The sequence below is a fragment of the Trichomycterus rosablanca genome, chromosome 8, assembly GCF_030014385.1.
Source record: "Trichomycterus rosablanca isolate fTriRos1 chromosome 8, fTriRos1.hap1, whole genome shotgun sequence".
Taxonomy (NCBI): domain Eukaryota; kingdom Metazoa; phylum Chordata; class Actinopteri; order Siluriformes; family Trichomycteridae; genus Trichomycterus; species Trichomycterus rosablanca.
In genome coordinates, this window is record NC_085995.1 from 30,274,019 (window position 1) to 30,297,103 (window position 23,085).

The window sequence follows — 23,085 nt, forward strand, 5'->3', positions numbered from 1 at the left end:
AAGCTGGGAGCAGCGTCGACGGGCCGGACGGCTCAGAGTCGGAACAGCGTCGACGTCCGGACGTCTCAGAAACGGGCGTGGCAGACGGGCGGGGCTGCGTATGACCATGCTGTATCCAAGTCGGGGTGTCATCAGTGGGCTAAACAAATTAGAGTTGGAACGGCGCTGATATCTCGAAATATTAAAAAAGTGGGCGTGGCAGGCGGGCGGGGCTGCGTATGACCATGCTGTATCCAAGTTGGGGTGTCATTAACTGGCCAGATGATTTACAGTTGGAACGGCGTTGATATCTCGAAATATTAAAAAAGTGGGCGTGGCTGCGTATGACCATGCTGTATCCAGGTTGGGGTGTCATTAACTGCCCGGATGATTTACAGTTGGAACGGCGTTGATATCTCGAAATTTCCAAAAAATTAATGGAAGTGAATGGGGCTGAAAACCGGGAGTGGCAGGTGGGCGTGGGTTCGAGTCCCCATGCTGTATCTGAGTCGGGGTTACATCAGTGGGCTTTACAATTTAGAGTTGGAACGGCGTTGATATCTCAAACGTTTAAAAAATCAATGGAAGTGAATGGGGCTCTTATAGGTTAAATAAAGGTTATAGAAATAACCATTAAATAACCATTCAAAAAAATGAATGGAAGTCAATGGTATTGCGCAATCTATGATCGGCTGTGTCTCATTTACAGCTTTCAGGCATAGTGCACTTACACAGTGCTCACACTTCGGTACCTACTTTAGCATTAGCCATTGCCATTGATTTCAATGCATACGTTAGCCTTGAAGCTAACGGCTATAAATATCTTTTTTTCTGTTGCAACGTAGCATTCTGCAATCACACTAATTAGCTACAAAATATATCAAAGAACTGCAGATGTCTCAGGGCTCACAACAGTTCACAACTGTGGTGTGGTTTAATTTTATCCTTTGGGGTGACACAATTTCCATATAACCTGAGCCAATACTGCCAAATAGTCACAGAATACTGAATTGTGATTGGTCCATCAGGGCACTCCATTGAACCAAATTGCATTCACTGAGGAGGACACTACTTAATATTATTATTAATTTTTTTGGGGGGGGGGGGGGGGGGGGGGGTGGAGGAGGGTTATGAAATAAATCATGCAGGTAGTAATTACATTTTTTCACCAATGCATTCATAGTTAGAGGTCTGGGGTCTTGGTTTAAGACACGTCTGTGCCAAGGCTGTAGCCATGAATTTAGAGGAACCAAATATACTTTGGAAGGGGGCGAGGTTCTCTGCCATTCTGAAACATTACTGCCAAATTAACTGATGAGAACACTGACAGCTCCTAACATTATGTTTATTTATTACTTTGAGGATATCTAAATATTGGGGTGTATATTGTGATCATGGCTTTGGTCTGTGGTAATGCTAAGTCATCATATCCTCAGAAGTTGATGACCTTTTAATGCTGATGGTGCTTAATAAGCAGAAATATAATCCAGTCGTTTTGCTGTTATAAGTTCTGTAAATCAATACATGAACGTCTATCTCTCAGCATGACATGGTCCCAGAGGATTTTAAAAATAAAGAATTAGGTTAATTTAATGCTCTGATAATGTTGACAGGATGTGCAGCTGGGTTGCTTGAACAAAATAAGGATTGTATTATTTTCTGCATGGTGCTGCTCTAACTGTTCCCATCCTACATACATGCATGAACAGATGTGCAATCCTTAAACCATAACACATATGCAGTGCAAAACTGAAAAAAACCTGCAGACATACAATCGTTTGACACACACAGACAAAATGATACAATGTGTAGTCAATGAAGCAGGGTAAACTTAAGCTTTAGGGTAAATACAGCAAGAAAGCAACATCCAGCAACAGAAACACCAAGAGTTACAAACAGGGATGGGCAGTAACAGAAAACAGAATATAACAATCAAGTGTTTGTATTTTGCTGTAAAAAGTAATTGTCCCTGAGCTGGTTGTTTCTGTTTTTGCAATTTGTACAAATTAATAAATTCAAACCAATAAGCACAATATTAAACAAAGAAAACATTGTATAAAAATGTATCTAATTTATCCAACATCTGTTTCCCTTTATAAACCAGTTCATCTTGTGTAATTTGTAATCCAATATAGCAAATAAAAAAAAAGAAAATTATTGTTTTAGAGTTTCTGATTTAAACTCTAAACGCTGTGGTGAAGCCTAAATTAGCATAGTGTCTTAGTGAAAGCAGTTCTGTCTTAAAGAGTGGGCTAAAATTCCTCCACACTGATATGAAAATGATTTGATTTTATTAAATCATAGAAAGTGTTTAGTTGGGGTATTTGCTGCTAAAGTTGGACCAGATATATATTTAGATAAATATGTAGGTGCCCATTCAACCAGTAGCACTACTGGGGATTTAAACCCTGAATCCCAGCTGTAGTGGGCTAGTGTAAATGACGACTGTGCCACCCAAAAACCTTTCTGTTTTGTTCTATCATATAAAATCATATAAAATTACGACTACAGCCCATTCCTTTATCTTTGTCAATGAGATCAGGAGGAACTTTGCTTAAGCTTTAAATTGCAGTTTTTAATGATGTTTTTATTCTTGCCTTGCACCCTCTAAACCCAAAAGTAATGAATGTTGAACACATCCCTTAAAAACACAACATGCACCCCCAACCTCTTTAAGTAGAACTATAATCTGCAACTGCAAAAGGCATTCAGCTTGGCTGTGTCTGTGCTTGAACATCTGTCTGTGTGTGTACGTAAACAATATTAGTGATTCTGGATGAAATCTTAATAGCTAATATGGCAGCTCTGTTCTGTAAAATATTCATTAATGTGTATTCAACCCGTTCTGTCCAAAATGCTAGCAAGACACATCAGTCAATACAAGTCTGTTCTGTCTGCATTTTCTCCTTAGACGAACCCTGGCAGGAAGCTGGCTCTCCACATGACACACTGCATGGAACAACACTCCATACATGCCGTATCAGCCCACTCAGACACCCTAAGAGTTGGCCACGCTTGCCTTGATTGAACTCTGTGAACTGACATTCTGAGAGCTCCAGCGACCGAGAAACACTGCACAGTGTTAGTACTGCAGCTCTTAATGAAAGCAATTCATTAAGATAACGGCATCATGTTTTTGGCTTGTGCTTAAGCAGAGACGTGACCGTGGGGTCATGCCATCAATAAAATATTTCCCGGGATCCACTGACACAGTGACGTGGTAAATGAATGAACAAGACTATGTTGTTATAGATAAAAAAAAGGCTCAGTGTTAAGCCTTTACACTACTAATCATATGGTTGTAACCTTAAATCCTGCCATGTCAGCTCTTACAGCCACAAATCTAAACAAGTTGGGACAGTATGGAAAATGCAGCATTACAGGGAATGGTAATGCTGGAATTCCTTCTTACAACATTTAAAAGACCAGAGCATACGCATCCATTTCTTCCAAAAAGATCTGAAATGCTGATTCATCTGACCACAATGCATGCTTCCATTGTGTGATGGGCCATCCCAGATGCCTCTGAGCCCAAAGAACTCGACGCAGCTTCTGGACATGGTTAACATAAGGCTTATTTTTGCACAGTAAAGTTTTGGCATTAGTGGCATTAAAGGTTTTCTGAAGTAATTCCTTACCCATATGGTTATATCTAGGGATGTCCCGATCCGATCTCAAAGATCGGGATCGGGGCCGATCAAGGCATTTTTTAATTGATCGGAATCGGCTTTACTAAACCCGATCTTAATCCCGATCTTTTGTGTTACGTCAGCATGTCCGCTGTGTGGAAATACTTTAAATTGAAAAGTGAAACAAGTCCAGCAGTGAAGTGTAACGTCTGCAGTGTGAGCATTTCACGAGGCGGTGGGAGCAGAGCTGCGTTCATGTGTGAGAGTGTGTGTGAGTCGAGGATCACACCGGTTTACAAAACAACGTAGTGATGCACTCGTTTAATAAAGAAATAAATGCACAGTATATTCACATATTGTCGGGAGCAGAACACTTTATTAACTTCTTCTGTTACGGTACCGAATAGCCGACAGTTGAGTCAAGCACGCTATTTCATGTTCTATGGAAGGCCTAAAGGGTCAAAACACACTCACTTCGTGTACAAACGTCCATCAAACCATTGTCACAATACAAGCACTTTAAGAACTGGCTTTCCTTCATAACAAAAGAGCCTTTCCATTTTATTTTGGTATTCAGGTTTTACTGTAATGCTTTTAAGTAACTTTTTTTCTTATATTCAAGTTAAGCTGCTTTCCGTTCATTTTTAGTGTATCACTGCATTAAACATGTTTTTTTTTTTTATGTAAAGTTTAAAGTAAAACTAATTATCTCACTCATTTTGATTGATTTTGTAAAAATACAAAAACATTAAGCAATAGCTTGGATGCAGCATTTTTCCCTTCAGCACTGCAGAGCTATTTAGTTGTTAAACATATACATTGGATTAATTTGAATAATTGTAATGTACTTGAAGTGTGCACTGTGTGAACAGTATTATCTAGTTCTTATCTAGACAATGTCTAGAAAATACAAGTATCGGTTTGGGATCAAAATTAATAATCGGGATCGGTATCGGGAACAAAAAAACGTGATCGGGACATCCCTAGTTATATCAGCTATTGATGAATGACTGTACTTGATGACGTGCCATATGATGGTTTAATGATATTATGCACCGTAGAAGAAGTCATCCCTTCCACCTTTTCTTTAAAGAACAATGTTTTTAAACATTTTAATAAGTTCTTAAGCATTTCCTGAGAAACTGGAGATCCTCTGTCTATCTTTGCTCTTCAAAGACCCAACCTTTCATAGATACTACTTTTGTACCAAGTCATGATTACGATCACCTGTTTTAAATCACATCATTATTTTGTTTTTTTACCTCATTACTAGCCCTAAATACTAACCCCCATCCCAACTTTTTTGGTATGTGGTGCAGGCCCGAAATGAAGGAATGGATGTATGTTAACAAATGAAATGAAGTTGAGCAGACAAAACATGAAATATCTTAGGTTCATCCTGTCTTTACTAAAAAAGTCAAATATAAGAAACACTGCAATATTAGATTGTAATGTAATCCTACATTAAAAACATTGAAAATGTAACTTTGAATCGTATTTGTTTGTCAAAGTTCCAGCAGTTTCTACTAAACTCCTTAGTTTAGAACCAAATGGCCTTCTTCTTGCTTCTGGCCTGCGTTACAATTTGCTTTTTGACATGAAGATGGCATCTAATCATAGATTTAAAGACTTGAACTCCAAAACTGCTACCAACATTTGAAAATTTCCAACAGTGATTCATGGACAAAAATGTGCCTCTCTAACCATCCTCCTCACTGTGTGTGAGGAAAAGGTCCAGACAGCTGGAGAAGACACCCATAATGCAGACAGGGTTATTACAGTTCAGGCTGTAACACTTTTTCACTTTCTAACTGTGTCTGTAAGAGTAAGTATCAGTTATTGTTTAAGCATCGTCTGATATGTGAAGACCAACACACTCATGTCTTTTATTTGTGTTTTGTTCTATATGCTGCTCTTCTAATTAGGCCTGTGTGACCTCATCTTTAAATTCCAGTAAAACAGAAAGCCATATCTGTATACCTATAAAAGTTATATCTGATAAGTCATATCTGAATATCTATAAAAGGTCCCAAACCCCCCTCAATACTAAACTTACAAGGTGAGTATAAACAGGAACAAGTTTGGGAACAAATGACTGATGAAGTATTATTTTAGATTGATGACTTTAGGGTGACTTTAGTGTACATTCATACATATCATGCTTGCATCTTAAAACAGACTAAGATAAGTTCCCTTTTTTTATAAAAGCATTACTGTATGTGCAGGTGGTTTCCAGTCCAATACCTATAAATAATGCATAATGTTTTTTTGTGGTTTCTCATCATCATTCAAAGGTGTTCATGTAAATTTCCTTTGCAGTTAATGAGCTTATATTTAAGTCTGACTGTTATTCTGGTCCCTACCTGAGTCCAGTACAGGTGCTGAGAACCACGCTTGAGTCCTGCACTCCTTTCACTGTACCATGGTAATAACAGTGATCCTGAAACAAAGACAGTTTTAGCTTAAACAAGTTAAGAAAGAGATAAAAAAGCATTTTTTACTATAAATGTGATAAAAATGATACAGTTGTGAGCAGAAGTATCGGCACTGCTGGTCAACTGATATGTTTTAAATAAAAAAAATTAGAATTTAAAAAAGGTAAACACACACACACACACGTAAATGCACAGTTATTTCATATTTATTGAAGTAAAATAGTAATTATGATATGTACAATAGTTTGGACACCCTTCAACTCCCAGCTTTCAAATGCTTTTCATCACCAGCTAGAAGTCTATCTTCATTTATTTATTCATTGTCTGTTTTACCACCACTTTATCCTATTCAGGGTTGCGATGTGTCCAGTTCACAGGGCAAAAGGCAGGAAACACCCTGGACATGTCGCCGCAGGGCAGGAGTCTTGTTTTAGGAATCTTGTTTAAGGAAATTTTTAACCACTTTTCCTCACAAAATGCTTCTATCTTTGGGCCTTTCTGCATGCTCAGAATGTTTAAGATCTACCCACAGCATTTTAATGAGTCACAGGACTATGAGGACCAGCTTGTGTTATTTAAAGAAGGTTGTTGTGGATTTGAAATCTCTTTTGAATTATTGCACTGTTATATGAACCTGCCTATTTAGTTTTGAAATGAAATCTGTCACTGATGACCGCACAACCCAAATACATAATATACCCACCCCAATGTTTTAATATAAAAGTATGCTCCTGTTTATATACACATATTATTGGTGATTGTGGCCAAAGAAACCCATTTATACTATGTTAGTCTACGTCACATGTTTTTAAAATGCCTCATGTGGGTTTTTTGCCTTTATGGCCAGCAAACAGTTCTATTAAAAAGTTTTATTGGTTTTTTAGATCTTGTCATGACTTTCACAGACAGACAGTGGGCAGTGAGACTTATGAGCTAGAGGCAATGTGGTATCTTTTTATAACAATTTTTGTTTCTCAAACATTTTAAAGTTTATTGTTTACTATTAAGGTAGTGTTTTACTTCTTTTTACCTTAAAATTCTACAAAATATGTCACTTGGCCAGGGGTATCTACAAGTTTGCATGCAGTGGTATAGGGACTGATGAAGCTTTTTGGAAAATAATTGCATCCTTATTGAGATTCCACTTAAAAATGTATATGTACTGTATATTATATCCAGGATTATTGGAATTATGTATTTTTTAAAAAGATTAAAAAACTTTCATTAAAAATATGGTTTCTAAACAAATATATGTCATACCCATAGGTACCCCTAACAATGTTTAATAATGTTAACAATGTTAAACAAAATATAACAATCACATTTTTATGAAAATCATAACCTATAATCCTTGATTCTTCCTATCCGCCGGGGGATAAATATGACAATATAAATTGCCAGGCCAAATTATTAGTTATTTATTAACATGGGGTAGATTATGTACTTATTCATTCATTTGTTGTCTCAACGAATGGGGTCATGGTGGGTTCAGTTCACTGGGCGAAAATTAAGTAGTGGATGGATCTTATCAGCAAAACATGCTGCTTACACAAGTGACCCATCCTGGGCACGAGTGATGTCCAGTAATTGCATGGCAGTCTTTCTGTATTTTTAATTGCCACTGCAGGTATATTGAGTTTCCCCTTTCATGTTTTTTTAACTTGGATTGTTACTCACTGGTGAATCTGTTTTTTCTGTGTTTCTGGAGAACTTCTGATTAGATTTTAGTACAGCGATCATCTGCCTTTTCTGTTTTCCTGGCAGTTACTGGAAGTTCAGCTATACTGCTCGTGTTTGCTTGTTTGTGCTTATGGTTTGGTCTTGTTCTTCTTTTATTTTGTGGATCTTTATTTACAATGTAGTTCTGCCTTGGGGTATTCTAAGTATCCTGCAATTGGGTTCTATCCCTTTTTATCATCCCAACTGAGGGGCTACATCTGGCAGAATTATGTTATGTCCTTATGATATACACACATACTCACACAAATTTTTGACCATTCAACAAACACATTCTCTTAAATAGCCTTTTTTGTTGTTGTTAATGTATAGTGTTAATGGACTTACCCTTCTGGATGGCTTGAAGAACTGGCGTTCACCATTTGGACCATACCAAACTTCTTGATAATTGGGGGCCAAAAGCTCTCTAAAATAAACACAACATATGAATTAATTCTGGGTATTTCACAATATCATAATAATACACACATTGCTTTAATTTAAGCAATATAAAGAGTTGGTAATAATGTGTTTTAAGGGATCTTTTGAGAAAGTGACACTCTAGAGACACTGTTGGTTCGTAATGGCTTATGAGGCATTTAATACAAATCGACAGTATTTTCAAGAATAAAGCAATTAAATGCAACATTACACTACTGCCTTCAGGAAATGTTCAAAATATTTCACTTCTACTTTAGTTTTACCTGTAGGCAGCTACACTGAACTAGCCACAAAAATATACAGGTATTTTTTCCATATTTCCACAGAAGTTGCATCTAGAATATTCAAATGTAGTAAATTATAACCTTACACCTACTCTTACTATTTTAGAATAAAGAATACTGTACTACTGGAAGATTTCCATGAAGCAGTGGTTTTCGACTTCTGGTTTTGAGATATATGGTTTGGTTCCCCTTTATGTTGTAATTTATAAGAATTTTTAGATTTAAATAAACCTGTTATTAACAATCCAGCCAGGACTCATTTTTAGCAAGACTGCTTTGAAAAGTTTAAACAGCATCCAGCTCTGCTATAGTGTCACCCCATTGTGGCTGTGTCCACACAGTCAGTACTGATAATTACTGGCCAGTTTTTTAAACAAAATTAAATTAGTGACAAATTATGACAAAGTTTCCTTTTATTATTTCTCTTTAAAAAAATATACTGTATTTGTGCTTATCTTTTATTTATCTAAATAATGAATGCCCTTTTATTTCTGAGGTAGGTACAAACTATGCAAAACAATGCTGCACATTTCCCTTTTTGTGTAAAAAAAACTGAAATGAAATTTTAAAACAAATCCCACATTAAATAAATAAATGAATAATAAATGAATAATACAAATAAAGAAAGTATCCTCACATAGAAAAATTTGGCTGGAAAATTCCGAACCTGGCAACCCTGTAGTGACGTCTACCAGGCGACGTGAATAGCGCCAGTGCCCTCTGCTGTCTAACGTGAATATCGATTCATTATACATGTAAACCGATTTGAATCGTTACACATGTGAATCGATTTTCAACTGTCTTTGGTGCATTGTTACATCCCTACTACACCATCTTTTTTACCCCAAGGTTACAAGTATCCCTCTAATAAACACAATTTCAATGTTAATAGGACTCAAGTGAAAAAACTGACCAGTCCATGAAAGCACATTTACATTTACATTTTTTTTTTTTTTTTTTTTATAAATCATTTTAAGTTTTTTTGGCTTTGTGTTTGGGGTCTTGTTGAAAGATTCAGATTTAGTTTCTTGGCCAGTAGGGTTAAAATCTCCCCTAATATTTTCAGTCATTACTCCATTGATGATTTCTTTAATGGCGTGGAATGCCCAGTATCAATCACAGATAAGCAGCCTCATATCATGATGCTCCCACCTCCATGCTTCACTGTGGTTAGAGTATTTGTACAATCATACACACAACACTTCTTTCTGCAATCATGACTTTGTGTGGGATGTAAAATTGCAGCACAGTTAATTGCTTATTTCTCACTGTGTAAGTGTTGCTTTCAATCAATGGCAACATATTGTATAATAAACCAAATGTGGTTTGCATTACGTATAATTTAATTATAAATATAAATTTTATTATAATCGTACCAAAATATTTTACCACATACATTGAATACTGTAATAATCTTTTACACCAATTTACAGTGTTGAGTGTTGTGTTTCGTTGTGATGTGCAAATGGCCGGATTTCCACAGCTGATAAAACAGACTGGAACTCTCAGAGTGGAAGGGACGTCGGGAATTACTAGCGACCTTGTCATGACTAAAATAACTGTTAGAAGTTGCACTTGCTGAGGTGTGGCTGTTGGAATGAGAAGCACGGATCTATTTCATCTAGGAACTTGCATGACCTAGAATCAGCCACGCCTAAAATAAGCTTACATGGATAGACACAGCTTTTCGTAGCACTGGGATATGTTAGCCTATAAAAATACATATGGTTGCTAAACGTTTCTGAACCCTTTGCTATTTTTGAAGTACTTTTGAATAAGAAAAGGTCTGTTTCTGACTTATCATAATAGAAACACATTCTGCTTAAACTAATAACACAAATAACACTCAATCTGGTTGGAAAAAGTATGTTCATCCTTTTTAATGAGTAATTGGAACAGCAGTAACCTCTGTAGCTGCTCAGCAGGCTTACACAATGGAGAAGATGAATTTTTGTTTATGTTTAAATATTTAATTTGGCACGCACTACTATTCAGACGGACTCACGTTCAATCACAGGTTCAGCAATGTTAGATCAAATATAATCAGTTGAGCTACAACCTAAATGCGGACACCCCCGTGAACTCATAACAGATACTTCAATAGAGATTTATGGTTACAACATTAACTGTGTCACTCTATGACCTCTTACAAGCAGCGGATCTGTGAGCTAACAGCCACTGTTTAGTGTCTGTACAGAAAGAAGGCTGGCTGTCTCTCAGTGTTTATACTGTAGCATCACAGACCAGACGTACCACACTGGGCTTCAATCTTAGAACCAACATGTTACACTCACACTGTGGGGCCATTTGCAAAGCCTCATGACTAGGGCCCTACTAAATTCACAGGGTTTCCAAACTCCGTTTCCTAAGTAGTGTCATCTTAGACATTGTGCTACCACCAATTGGACCACCGCATATTGCAAATTAACCAGTAAACATGAGGCACTTGAATGCTATGCAAATGAAAAATGTTAAATTGCTAAACACAAACCTTAAATTTGGAATTTCACAACAAATTGCATATTTCACTGTTCGTGGTGTGATTTTCATGACCAAACCCAGGACCTTCTTGCTTTGAAGCGACAGTGCTAACCACCGAGCCATCATGCCACCCAATACTGGAATTTAATCTATGTAAAATATGCATAAATAAAAAAAAACAATTGGAAAAATTAAAATCTATTTAGCTCCCAGGTGGCGCAGCGGAATATTCCTCTGTTCGAAACTCCGCATTGCCACCGGTCGGCTGGGCGCTTGGAGGCATGAGCAGCAAAATACCCTCCTCAACTGCAAAAAATCGGGGATCCCCAGCAGCGGAAGACAAATCGACTACACTAAATTGGGAGAAAAATGCATAAAATATATTTTTAAAAAAAGAAAGAATTGAGGAATTGAGTGTTTAGTGAACCTCATTATTAACCCTACATCCATAAGTAACAAATCTCCATGCATATTATTATTCACAGTTAATAATAACTGTATAAAACAATTCCCAGGGCTCTAGACTAACTTCTTGCACTGGTTGCACTGGTGCGCCTAACTTGTTTTCTTAGGTGCACCAGCACAAAAGTTAGGTGCACCCAAATTTTCGACCGCATTGCATTTAACACCTCAGTTTTACAGGTTTACTTGTTTTTTTTTTTTTTATCACTGTCCATATACGCAATATTGACTTGTAAATGATTAACTAACAATCTGGTCAACATAAAGTACTTGATTTGAAGCACAATTCTACAAGAAAGGTAATTTACTGAAAAAGTGTTGGTGCTTAAAGTGCTTCACTGAGCTGAAATTTAAACTCAAGATAAATGAAATAAAAAGAAAATCTAAATAGAAGGTGTTTTAAGGGCTTCAAACTGCACATGTCATTTAATGATAAGAATATTACATATGGTTAATGCAGTAACGAGACGCATATTATTGACATAGGCTACATGACATGACATTATTACATTTTGAGTCAGTTTGCCGCTGATATTTTTAAAATGCCTTAAAAAAAAAGATGAACTGTGTGATATGACGTGGTAACAGTAACCCGGACAGTACGAACAACGCTTAACGTGAAGTAAATCCAGCTAAACACAGATACATGTGGAGCTGTTAGACTGGATTTGATGGTTATTTCACACAGATGGATGTTTGTATCATGGAACTTTAATGATGTTTATCTATCGTCACGTCTTCTTATCACCGATATTTGATTGGTGTTTTTTTGTAACAGCAGCACAGATGCTCGCACATATTCTACACACTCCACCATGATATTACTACTCTTAACTTTCGCTGTGTAACGCCCACCGTTGATGACGCTGGTCCCGCCCTTCACTATCTCTGATTGGTTAAGACATATAGATATGATTAGATATGGGCCTAATGTGTGTCTGTTGTTACACCAGAGACTTTCAGAGTCACAGAGACTTTTCTTCCCCTCGAACGGCTGGTCGCACCGGTGCGACCTCAGATTTTTTTCAGTCGCACCATTGAGAAATTAGGTCGCATGTGCAACCATATTGGTCGCACTCTAGAGCCCTGATTCCATTTTTTTGCTTTAACACATCTAATAGGAAAACTTATTACATTATTTTTAGGGCTGTCGAAGTTAACGGGATAATAACGCATTAACGCAATCTCAATTTAACGCGATTATAAAAATTAGTGCCGTTAACGCAAATTCTAGTTCATGTTGAGACTTGACTGGTAGAACAAACGTTTTAATGTCGGACTTGCCACCGTTTTTCATTTGCGGTTTGTTAACATAATGTTACCGAGCGTCGTAGTGTCGTAGTAATGCACTTGCATAATAAAGAAGCTGCCAGTCCTCCATTCACGTAACGCTAGGACGGACACTTAAAAATCCTCCTTTTGGAGTGAACTGGTTTCATTTTTGATCAATATTATTTACCATTGGCTCAGGTACATGTCGAAACAAATGCTTTGTATTTCATTGGTTTAACAGCCTCATTTCACTGCTTACAGCGCTACCACTGGCCAATCGGAGAAGGTCCGCCCTCTAAATGCTAGTCTGTGATTGGGTGGTTGAATTTCGCCCGCCCTCTCTGTTTTGTAAACACCGCTACCTGAGTCAATCACTCAGCTCTCATGATCAGGAACGCGGTGAAAATGCCAAAAAGTAAACTTTTGAGGCAGCGATGAACGGACCTAAATATGAAAAGACACAACATTTAGTGAGTAAAACAGTCATTTGTTATATAATTCTTGCTTAAATTGGTCAAAAACTCTGTTATATGGGTTCTGGATTCATTCTGTGTGTTGCAGTAGCATGTCCCCCTGTTCCTAATATGATGTCCGGCTTTTTGGGGTGTAATGTCCTCCTTTTTGTTACTATGAATCTGGCCACCCTAGTCTAAACACACTCAGTTCGTGAAACGTCCATTAAACCACTGGATAGTATTACTGCCTAGTATGTGAGTGAATAAAACAGTTTTCTCTTGTCCCAGCAGTTTTTAACATCAGTACATTTAGCATAAAATGTGTTCACCATTTTAACTGTAACATTTCACTTAAAAATCCTTGTTTTCTATAACATTTACACAGATTTTTTTTTATGCGATTAATCGCGATTAACTATATGAAATTCTGAGATTAATCGCGATTAAAAATTAAAATTTAATCGTTTGACAGCCCTAATTATTATATTAGCTACTAGTACACCATGAATAAGAATAAAAATGCACACCTTTGTGTCTTTTATCATAATGACTACTGCTTCAGGACAGTGGAGACATGATTCTGGGCAATAAAAGTGGAGGATTAACTTGTCTGATGTTCTAGCTGTTAAATTAATGATCCATTAATCCCTGCACTACACAGAAAGATAAAGCTGGACAGCTGTTTTAGGTCGGGTTTGTTTTGTCAGGTGAGCCCAGCTGTTAAATAAATTTCATTCATACATACTTATTCATACTTAAGTAAACGCTTACTTTTACATTTCAACATTAGAATAAAATCACACATACACCGATCAGATATAACATTAAAACCACTTCCTTGTTTCTACACACACTGTCCATGTTATGACTGTAGTTCATCTGTTTCTCTGCATGCTTTGTTAGCCCCCTTTCATGCTGTTCTTCAATGGTCAGGACTCTTCCAGGACCACCACAGAGTAGGTATTATTTGGGTGGTGGATCATTCTCAGCACTGCAGTGTGTTGTGCTGATATGAGTGGATAACACACAGCAGTGCTGATGGAGTTGTTAAACACCTCACTGTGCCTGCTGGACTGAGAATAGTCCACCAACCAAACATATCCAGCCAACAGCGCCCTGTGGGCAGCGTCCTGTGACCACTGATGAAGGTCTAGAAGATGACCAACTCAAACAGCAGCAATAGATGAGCGATCGTCTCTGACTTTACATCTACAAGGTGAACCAACTTAGTAGGAGTGTCTAATAGAGTGGACAGTGAGTGGACAGTGCTGAGAATGATCCACCACCTAAATAATACCTACTCTGTGGGGGTCCTGACCATTGAAGAACAGGGTGAAAAGGCTAAAAAGTAAAGGCTAAAAAGTATGTAAAGAAGTACATGGACTACAGTCAGTAATTGTAGAACTACAAAGTGCTCCCATATGGTAGGTGGAGCTGATAAAATGGACAGTGAGTGTAGAAACAAGGAGGTGGTTTTAATGTTATGGCTGATCGGTGTATTTTTGTGTGTGATGCAGCATTTAGCAATTCCAGAAACATATTATTTGAACCAAGCTAAATAGGCAGTAAGTAACACAGTGTAGTCATTTAAAAATGCATATGTAAAAAAATTAGTGTCATTTTTACTTTAAGAACTTTACTCATGTGTTTATTACATACAAATTTTAAGTATTTTAATGTAAAGATTGTCTGTGGAAATTGCTCCTAGACTACAGATGTGGTGGATAGATTAGGCTCAGACTGAATTATGTCTGTTTTCTTTTGATGTAATGTCCTGTCTGAAAATCTCAATGACTTGGGGATTTTAGCCTCTGCTAAAACTGTCAAGATTAGCTTTGTGCTAGCTTCAAAAGGGCAGTAAATGCGATTCTGCAATAAATACAGCTACTGAATAAAGAAGTGACGTCTTACAGTGAAAGAGTTAGATTAATTCTTTTCAAAGAAATGCATGATGTCATTCTGGATTCCTGGGGGCATGATCATGGTTTGAGGTCTGAGTAGAGGGTAGTGGGGCAACAAGCTCTGGAACTACTCTGACCAAACCCCTTTATCTACAAGTCTGGAACAACAGCTGCCTGTTGAAGTCATTCACTCACACTGAACTGAAATGAAATAGAAACAGTGGCTGGTGCTTAATTAAATGAATTGAGAGTGTGACATTTAACATCGCTGACTTGAGTCTTTTTGCCTTGCAAAGTATATTGTAAAAGTGCAGCTACTACTAAGCTGATAAGCTGGCTAGAGTTTTTTAAGTAGCACGTTGGCAGTGTCAAGTAACGACATGCTCTCCGTACAGGGCAACAATGTAAAACACATGGTCAAAAATAGACGTGCTTCAGCGGGCCTTGTGGGGGCTTAAAATGTACTTACAGTTGCTGATGGCAGCAGATGAAGGAGCTCTGTGTAGCTGCTGGCCAACAAAATGTGTCATCTATTAATTTAGCAGCAGGAGAAAGCATCAGCAGAAGCAAAAGCATCCATTAGAGTTCTGGTTGATTCACATCTCTCAGACCATGTTATACGCAAGATAAGTGCACACAGTTTATGATGAGTTGGATGGGAAGGCCTTGATCCTAGAACATCAGTCTGAGTTTAATTATATCATTTTACCCAATTATTACAACCATCATTATTATTATAAGATCCTGTATTTAACTCAATGCTTTACTGAAGTTGCAAATGCAGCAAAAAAAATGACGGTTTCTGTGTAACCGAAACATATTTTGATTATCTGATGTTCTGATGTCTGGTGTTTGATCTCTGATTCAAAAATTGTATGCCTTCTCATCCAAATATTTTTCATAAGTATTTTATCCACATACTTGACCAGAAATTCAATGGACCTGTCTGTGTGTCCTTACAAGTGATAACTTTCAAGTCTTACTCCTTCTATATACCCAATTTTCTACTCTTCATTAAGTGTGTCTGGTATCAATATATCAAACCCAGCAAACTGCCAGATAAACAGGACTGAAGTGGGAGCAGAGCTAGATTAACTTGGAGAGTAAGTGCTATGCATTTAAAGCATTTCTGTTTGGCAGCTGGGGGAAAGAAAAAGCTCACTTTATTATTTTGGAAGGGTGTCAGCGGATACCAATCTCAATATCGAATGACATCACTCTGCATAGGGGAGGGGTGATATGGAGGGGGTGAATAACAATGAAGCAAAATGGGATCAATCAATAAATTAAATGTGCGGAGTGAGTATACGAGCCGGATCTTTTTCTCTCTTCTATACTTCGTCTCGAAACTCTCCAACCATTTCCTTCTCAATTCTCACTTTCCAAACCATCTATATAAAATATAGCCGGAAAAGGGTTGAGCAGTTTAGGGACAAGGTGAGATGAGAGACAGGGAGACATTATATCATTGGGGGCAATGTCTGAGGAGGGGACAACACTGATGATTATGTGAGTAAGAGGGTAAGTGTCTGTGAGTGTAGTTGAAATAATGCTATTCATTGACTGGCCCTGAGAGTCTGAAATATCAGCCCTAACAGCCAAGAAACAGAACAGTATAATTAAGACTTACACTAATCCACAACATTAAAACCACCTCCTTGTATCTAAACTCACTGTTCATTTTATCAGCTCCACTTACCATATAGAAGCACTTTGTAGTTCTACAATTACTGACTGTAGTCCATCTATTTTTCTACATATCTTTTTAGCCTGCTTTTACCCTGTTGTTTAATGGTCAGGACCCCCCAGGACCACCACAGAGTAGGTATTATTTAGGCGGTGGATCATTCTCAGCACTGCATTGACACTGACATGGTGTTGGAATGTTAGTGTGTGATGTGCTGGTATGAGTGGATAAGACACAGCAGCGCTGCTGGAGTTTTTAAATACCGTGTCCACTCACTGTCCACTCTATTTCACACTCCTACCTAGTTGGTCCACCTTGTAGAGGTAAAGTCAGAGACTATCACTCATCTATTGCTGCTGTTTGAGTTGGTCATCTTCTAGACCTTCATCAGTGGTCACTGGACGCTGCCCACGGGGTGCTGTTGGCTGGAAATGTTTGGTTGGTGGACAATTCTCAGTCCAGCAGGGACAGTGAGGTGTTTAAAAACTCCATCAGCGCTGTTGTGTCTTACCAACTCATAGCAGCACAACACACACTAACACACCACCACCATGTCAGTGTCACTGCAGTGCTGAGAATGATCCACCACCCAAATAATACCTGCTCTGTGGTGGTCCTGGGAGAGTCCAGACCATTGAAGAACAAGGTGAAATGGGGCTAACAAAGCATGCAGAGAAACAGATGGACTACAGTCAGTTGTAGAACTACAAAGTGCTCCTATATGGTAAGTGGAGCTGATAAAATGGACAGTGAGTGTAGAAAAAAGGAGGTGGTTTTAATGTTATGGCTGATCGGTGTATGTTCTCGTATTTCGTATAGCTTAACCTTAAAGTTACAGTAAGGGAGAAAATTCTTATATATAGTAACAGAAACAAGAATATGCTTCAAAAACAATTAATTAACAATTAAAAGTACTATAATCAACATGTACAGGTCCTTCTCAAAAAATTAGCATATTGTGATAAAGTTCATTATTTTCCATAATGTAATGATAAAAATTAAACTTTCATATATTTTAGATTCATTGCACACCAACTGAAATATTTCAGGTCTTTTATTGTTTTAATACTGATGATTTTGGCATACAGCTCATGAAAACCCAAAATTCCTATCTCAAAAAATTAGCATATTTCATCCGACCAATAAAAGAAAAGTGTTTTTAATACAAAAAAAGTCAACCTTCAAATAATTATGTTCAGTTATGCACTCAATACTTGGTCGGGAATCCTTTTGCAGAAATGACTGCTTCAATGCGGTGTGGCATGGAGGCAATCAGCCTGTGGCACTGCTGAGGTGTTATGGAGGCCCAGGATGCTTCGATAGCGGCCTTAAGCTCATCCAGAGTGTTGGGTCTTGTGTCTCTCAACTTTCTCTTCACAATATCCCACAGATTCTCTATGGGGTTCAGGTCAGGAGAGTTGGCAGGCCAATTGAGCACAGTAATACCATGGTCAGTAAACCATTCACCAGTGGTTTTGGCACTGTGAGCAGGTGCCAGGTCGTGCTGAAAAATGAAATCTTCATCTCCATAAAGCTTTTCAGCAGATGGAAGCATGAAGTGCTCCAAAATCTCCTGATAGCTAGCTGCATTGACCCTGCCCTTGATAAAACACAGTGGACCAACACCAGCAGCTGACATGGCACCCCAGACCATCACTGACTGTGGGTACTTGACACTGGACTTCAGGCATTTTGGCATTTCCTTCTCCCGAGTCTTCCTCCAGACTCTGGCACCTTGATTTCCGAAAACAGTACTTTGGACCACTGAGCAACAGTCCAGTGCTGCTTCTCTGTAGCCCAGGTCAGGCGCTTCTGCCGCTGTTTCTGGTTCAAAAGTGGCTTGACCTGGGGAATGCGGCACCTGTAGCCCATTTCCTGCACACGCCTGTGCACGGTGGCTCTGGATGTTTCTACTCCAGACTCAGTCCACTGCTTCCGCAGGTCCCCCAAGGTCTGGAATCGGCCCTTCTCCACAATCTTCCTCAGGGTCCGGTCACCTCTTCTCGTTGTGCAGCGTTTTCTGCCACACTTTTTCCTTCCCACAGACTTCCCACTGAGGTGCCTTGATACAGCACTCTGGGAACAGCCTATTCGTTCAGAAATTTCTTTCTGTGTCTTACCCTCTTGCTTGAGGGTGTCAATGATGGCCTTCTGGACAGCAGTCAGGTCGGCAGTCTTACCCATGATTGCAGTTTTGAGTAATGAACCAGGCTGGGAGTTTTTAAAAGCCTCAGGAATCTTTTGCAGGTGTTTAGAGTTAATTCGTTGATTCAGATGATTAGGTTAATAGCTCGTTTAGAGAACCTTTTCATGATATGCTAATTTTTTGAGATAGGAATTTTGGGTTTTCATGAGCTGTATGCCAAAATCATCAGTATTAAAACAATAAAAGACCTGAAATATTTCAGTTGGTGTGCAATGAATCTAAAATATATGAAAGTTTAATTTTTATCATTACATTATGGAAAATAATGAACTTTATCACAATATGCTAATTTTTTGAGAAGGACCTGTACATATTTGATTAGATAAATAAGTAATTGAAAATTAATAAAAAAAAAACAAATGCACTTGGTTTTATTGTAACAGATGCTACCACTGGTTGAAAGGAGTATTTCTGCTTCATTGATCACAATAAAGGTAAGGGATCTTCGCTCTCATGAACAAAACTTTAACACAATATTTTAACAGGAAACTCTATAGTTTTGAGACTGACACATTTTGGTTTTCACAAAGTTTGCTGCTTCAGTGCTTTAGATCTTTTTGTCAGATGTTTCTATGGTATACTGAAGTACCTATAATTGTACACATTTCCTAATGTTTTACTTTTATTGACAAATACCTGTACATCAAGTTTATGCAAAGACTCAATATGTACAGTGTTGACCCTTCTTATTCAAGACTTCTGCAATTCACCCTGACATGCTGGATAACAACTTCTGGGCCAATTCCTGACTGTTGGCCCACTAATCAGTGCTTGGGGTTTATCACCATTTCTGTGTTTTTGTTTGTCCACCCGCTTTTTAGGGATTGACCAAAATTTCAACCATGTCAATAAACAAATATAAAGTTCTGGCTTCATGCTGAGTTCTAACATCTACATCTATAAGTACTGACATCTAACCACAGTAACAAATAGATTCAGTGGTTTAAATAACTACAGAAATAAAATAGCTCCACTTATATTAGCTGTAGCATCTTTATAAAGCCTGTAGCCGGCATGTTTCTGCTGATTTATATGGGTGGCTTTCCTGTTTTGACCTACTTTAAACACGTGGTTTTTCATCCCAAGCAGTTTAAGCTCTGAACCCGGAGGTAAACTTTCCTAGCGTTATAAATATCCGCTTGACAGTTTACTCAACTTTATTCAATATGACTAGGCTAGACTATCAGTTCATAACAGTGGTCTGTGGTGTTTTTCACCAGGGATAAAACACAGAAACCTCTGGATTTAGCATATTTTATAATAATTTCCTCAACATGCAAATATTTACAAGACGAGGATGCTGAGACTCTGTGGGTGGCCACAGCGTCCGGGCTGATAGGTGTGCATTATGTAGGGACAGCAACCCCTCTGTGAAAGGATGAAGAAAATAGGAAATTGGGGTGGATGCACAAATAAAGAGAGAGCAAGGGGTGAAGGGACAGGTCAAAACAATCTGATGGACTGTCCACACGTGGGAGCGAAAGACAACAAACAAAGCAGAAGGATTAATAGCCATGAAAGTCAAACTGGGGCCCTGCTTTAATCCTGTCAGTGTCCTTGTCTCTGATAGGGCTTCATTTGATTATTTAATCTTCTCCAGGCTTGTTCAGATTGCTGTTGTTAAGTGAATGCAGGAACTGGTTTGTGCTTCAAAATGTCTTTGTAGAGCACAGAGCGGTTCGGAAAATTTCATTTTCATGGTTTCTCAAACCGTGACACACAGGTGCGGCCCAGGCCTCTATACTTTAGGTCTATTATTACTGTACATACCCAGTTGTCACGGTACATGGTCCAGCTGACAAAATGGTTTAGACACACAGATTTAGAAGAAAAGAAGAGGGTTGCAATTTCCCCTTTTCTCCCAACTCATTTCCAATCCCTTTTGCCCCACTCCTACAAAAGCAAAGGAAGGGCACAGACTAGCACCTAGATACATGTGAAGTCAACCGACACTTCTTTTTGTTCACACTAGCCAGTGGTGAATTTGTACTGTATACAGAAAGTCATCCTATGCCCTATATGTTCCTCCACTGTTTGTATCCTGTCATGCCAGTAGCACCACTCTGGAACTTCAACTCTCTATGCTGGTGGTCTAAAAGCAAAGGGGTGGTTTTAATCTGTCCATCAAAGTTTTTAAAGTAGGTTTCTGCAGATTATTTTAAGTTATAAGTCCACCCATTTAGAGGGAAGATTTGACTGTCATTTGAAACTGGTCTTTCATTAAACTGAATTGCTTTGGCCCGCTGAGAATGAACAGCTGACGTGCGTGTTTTTTCTACCAACAGCAGAGAATGAGCTTCTTTAATTTAACCCTTTATATTCCAATGCAAAATGAATAGGCATGTATGAAGGATTTATTTGCTTAGATTTGTTTCAATGTTGATTGTCAAATTATAAGTAGATAAAATTAGAATGAATCACTAATTATATTAAATGATTATTATATATTATTTATGGGATATCCAGAGGGGAACCATCAGGGCCCTCTAGGCACTCTCTCTCTAGAGGCCCCTGATGGCTCCCCTCTGGATATGATTAAGCCACTGACTTCTGCAACACCAAGTTACACCCAATGTCACAATAACGACTCACTTCCCTTCAAATAAACAAAGAGGTTGAAAACAACTGAGAATAGTGAAGTTTTTATCGACCAGTCAGACAACAAGGTGACAAATAAACAGCATTAAAAAGGCAGCGTGCACATTATGGTTGCTGTTTGAACTAGATAACAGCACATTCACACATAACGGAGTCAGTTACAAAACAGTTTTTGGGCTGAGACCTTCGACCCCAGCCTTAGACCACATATCTAGATGGACTGTGTGAAGAAGGTGAAATTATGTGGCGTTTATTAATATTAATCTTTTAAAACACATTACTTGCAGGTTTCACCATTGAGGCCCAACCGGGCCACTCAAGGAATGGCTTTAGTTTCATGTCTAGCAAGGATCGAGCAAGTTTTTTATCCAAAATCTCTCTGTAATGTAAACCATTTGTTATTTATTGTTTCATCCATCCAGTCCAGATTGTCAGTCCCTACTGCTAAAATGATCCCCATAATCTGGATCATGATGGCTCAGCAGGTTGGTACATGTCCATAGATTTTTTTTTTCTGGCTACTTTGGTTTCCTCCCAAATTGCTTAAGCATGCCAGTTGGTGCCCTGTTAATGGTTTGTATCCATAATACAATAGCACATTCCCTCCCGTAGCCTTCGCTCTTCTGAGGCTAACCTACTGTCCATACCCTCTAGGACCAAGCACCGGACCTGGGGTGACAGGGCCTTTTCCATAGCTGCTCCATCTTTATGGAATGCTCTCCCCAAACACCTACGAGATTGTCCTGACCTGTCCAAATTCAAGTCACTTCTCAAAACTCATCTATTCAATATGGCATTTAACTTGTAACAACACGAAATAAATGCTTTTATTTTTGCTATTCTTTTTAATAGTTTTTATACTTAGATCACGACAGAAATGTGAAGTCCTAGATCCTAAAACTTGTAAAGTTTTCAGTTTCCTGATTGCATGTAAATCTGTCCTGTTTCTGTCTAATTTTAAGAAATTGTTCTATATTTGTTGTTCTCTCTCATAATTTAGCTAATTTTTAATGAACTGTCTTATGCTGCTCTCTTTGTTTTTATCTTAATTATTCTTGATGTTGATGTACTATTTTGATTTTGTACTATGATTTGTATGGTGTATGTACGTATTTGTTTTGATTATTTGTCTTATGTAAAGCGTCTTTGAGTATCTTGAAAAGCGCTATATAAATAAAATGTATTATTATTATTATTATTATAATGACCCTGACAGTGTATAGAGAATACATAATTGGAGAAGTTTAAATGTTTATAACTGCTACAATACCTGTCTTTTTCCTTAATGTCGGTTCTTCCAGTGATGGGAGGGAGATATTACAAAAAGCAATATATTTTAAGGGTTCCCTTGTAACAGTCATTCACTGGGATCCTATTAAGCTTTTATCCTGCCCTTTTATCTTTCATGTCTTCTTGTCCAACTTCTGTGGACTTCTATCTCTGACTATCCAACTGAGTCAGCACTCCACCAAATGGCTTCTGTTAGCTACAGGCTGCCTGAAATAGCCAGGTAGGCATTCATTAGACTAAAAGCCTGGA

The 23,085-nt window shown here is 38.1% G+C and overlaps 1 protein-coding gene and 1 long non-coding RNA gene across 2 annotated transcripts in view; one reads left to right on the forward strand and one right to left on the reverse strand.

Annotated features, from left to right (window-relative positions):
- Positions 1-23,085, reverse strand: part of adam19b (ADAM metallopeptidase domain 19b) — a 46,822-nt gene that overhangs the window by 14,767 nt on the left and 8,970 nt on the right. Inside the window, exons 4-5 of the mRNA XM_062999653.1 lie at positions 8,108-8,186; positions 5,972-6,048 (exon numbers count right to left, since the gene is read on the reverse strand). Of these exons, the coding sequence (XP_062855723.1) occupies positions 5,972-6,048; positions 8,108-8,186 (156 nt within the window). The remainder of the gene's footprint in view (positions 1-5,971; positions 6,049-8,107; positions 8,187-23,085) is intronic.
- On the forward strand, positions 12,897-22,652 carry LOC134319030 (uncharacterized). The gene is made up of 3 exons (XR_010013458.1): positions 12,897-13,169; positions 19,332-19,382; positions 21,834-22,652. It is a non-coding gene; the product is annotated as an uncharacterized LOC134319030 (long non-coding RNA).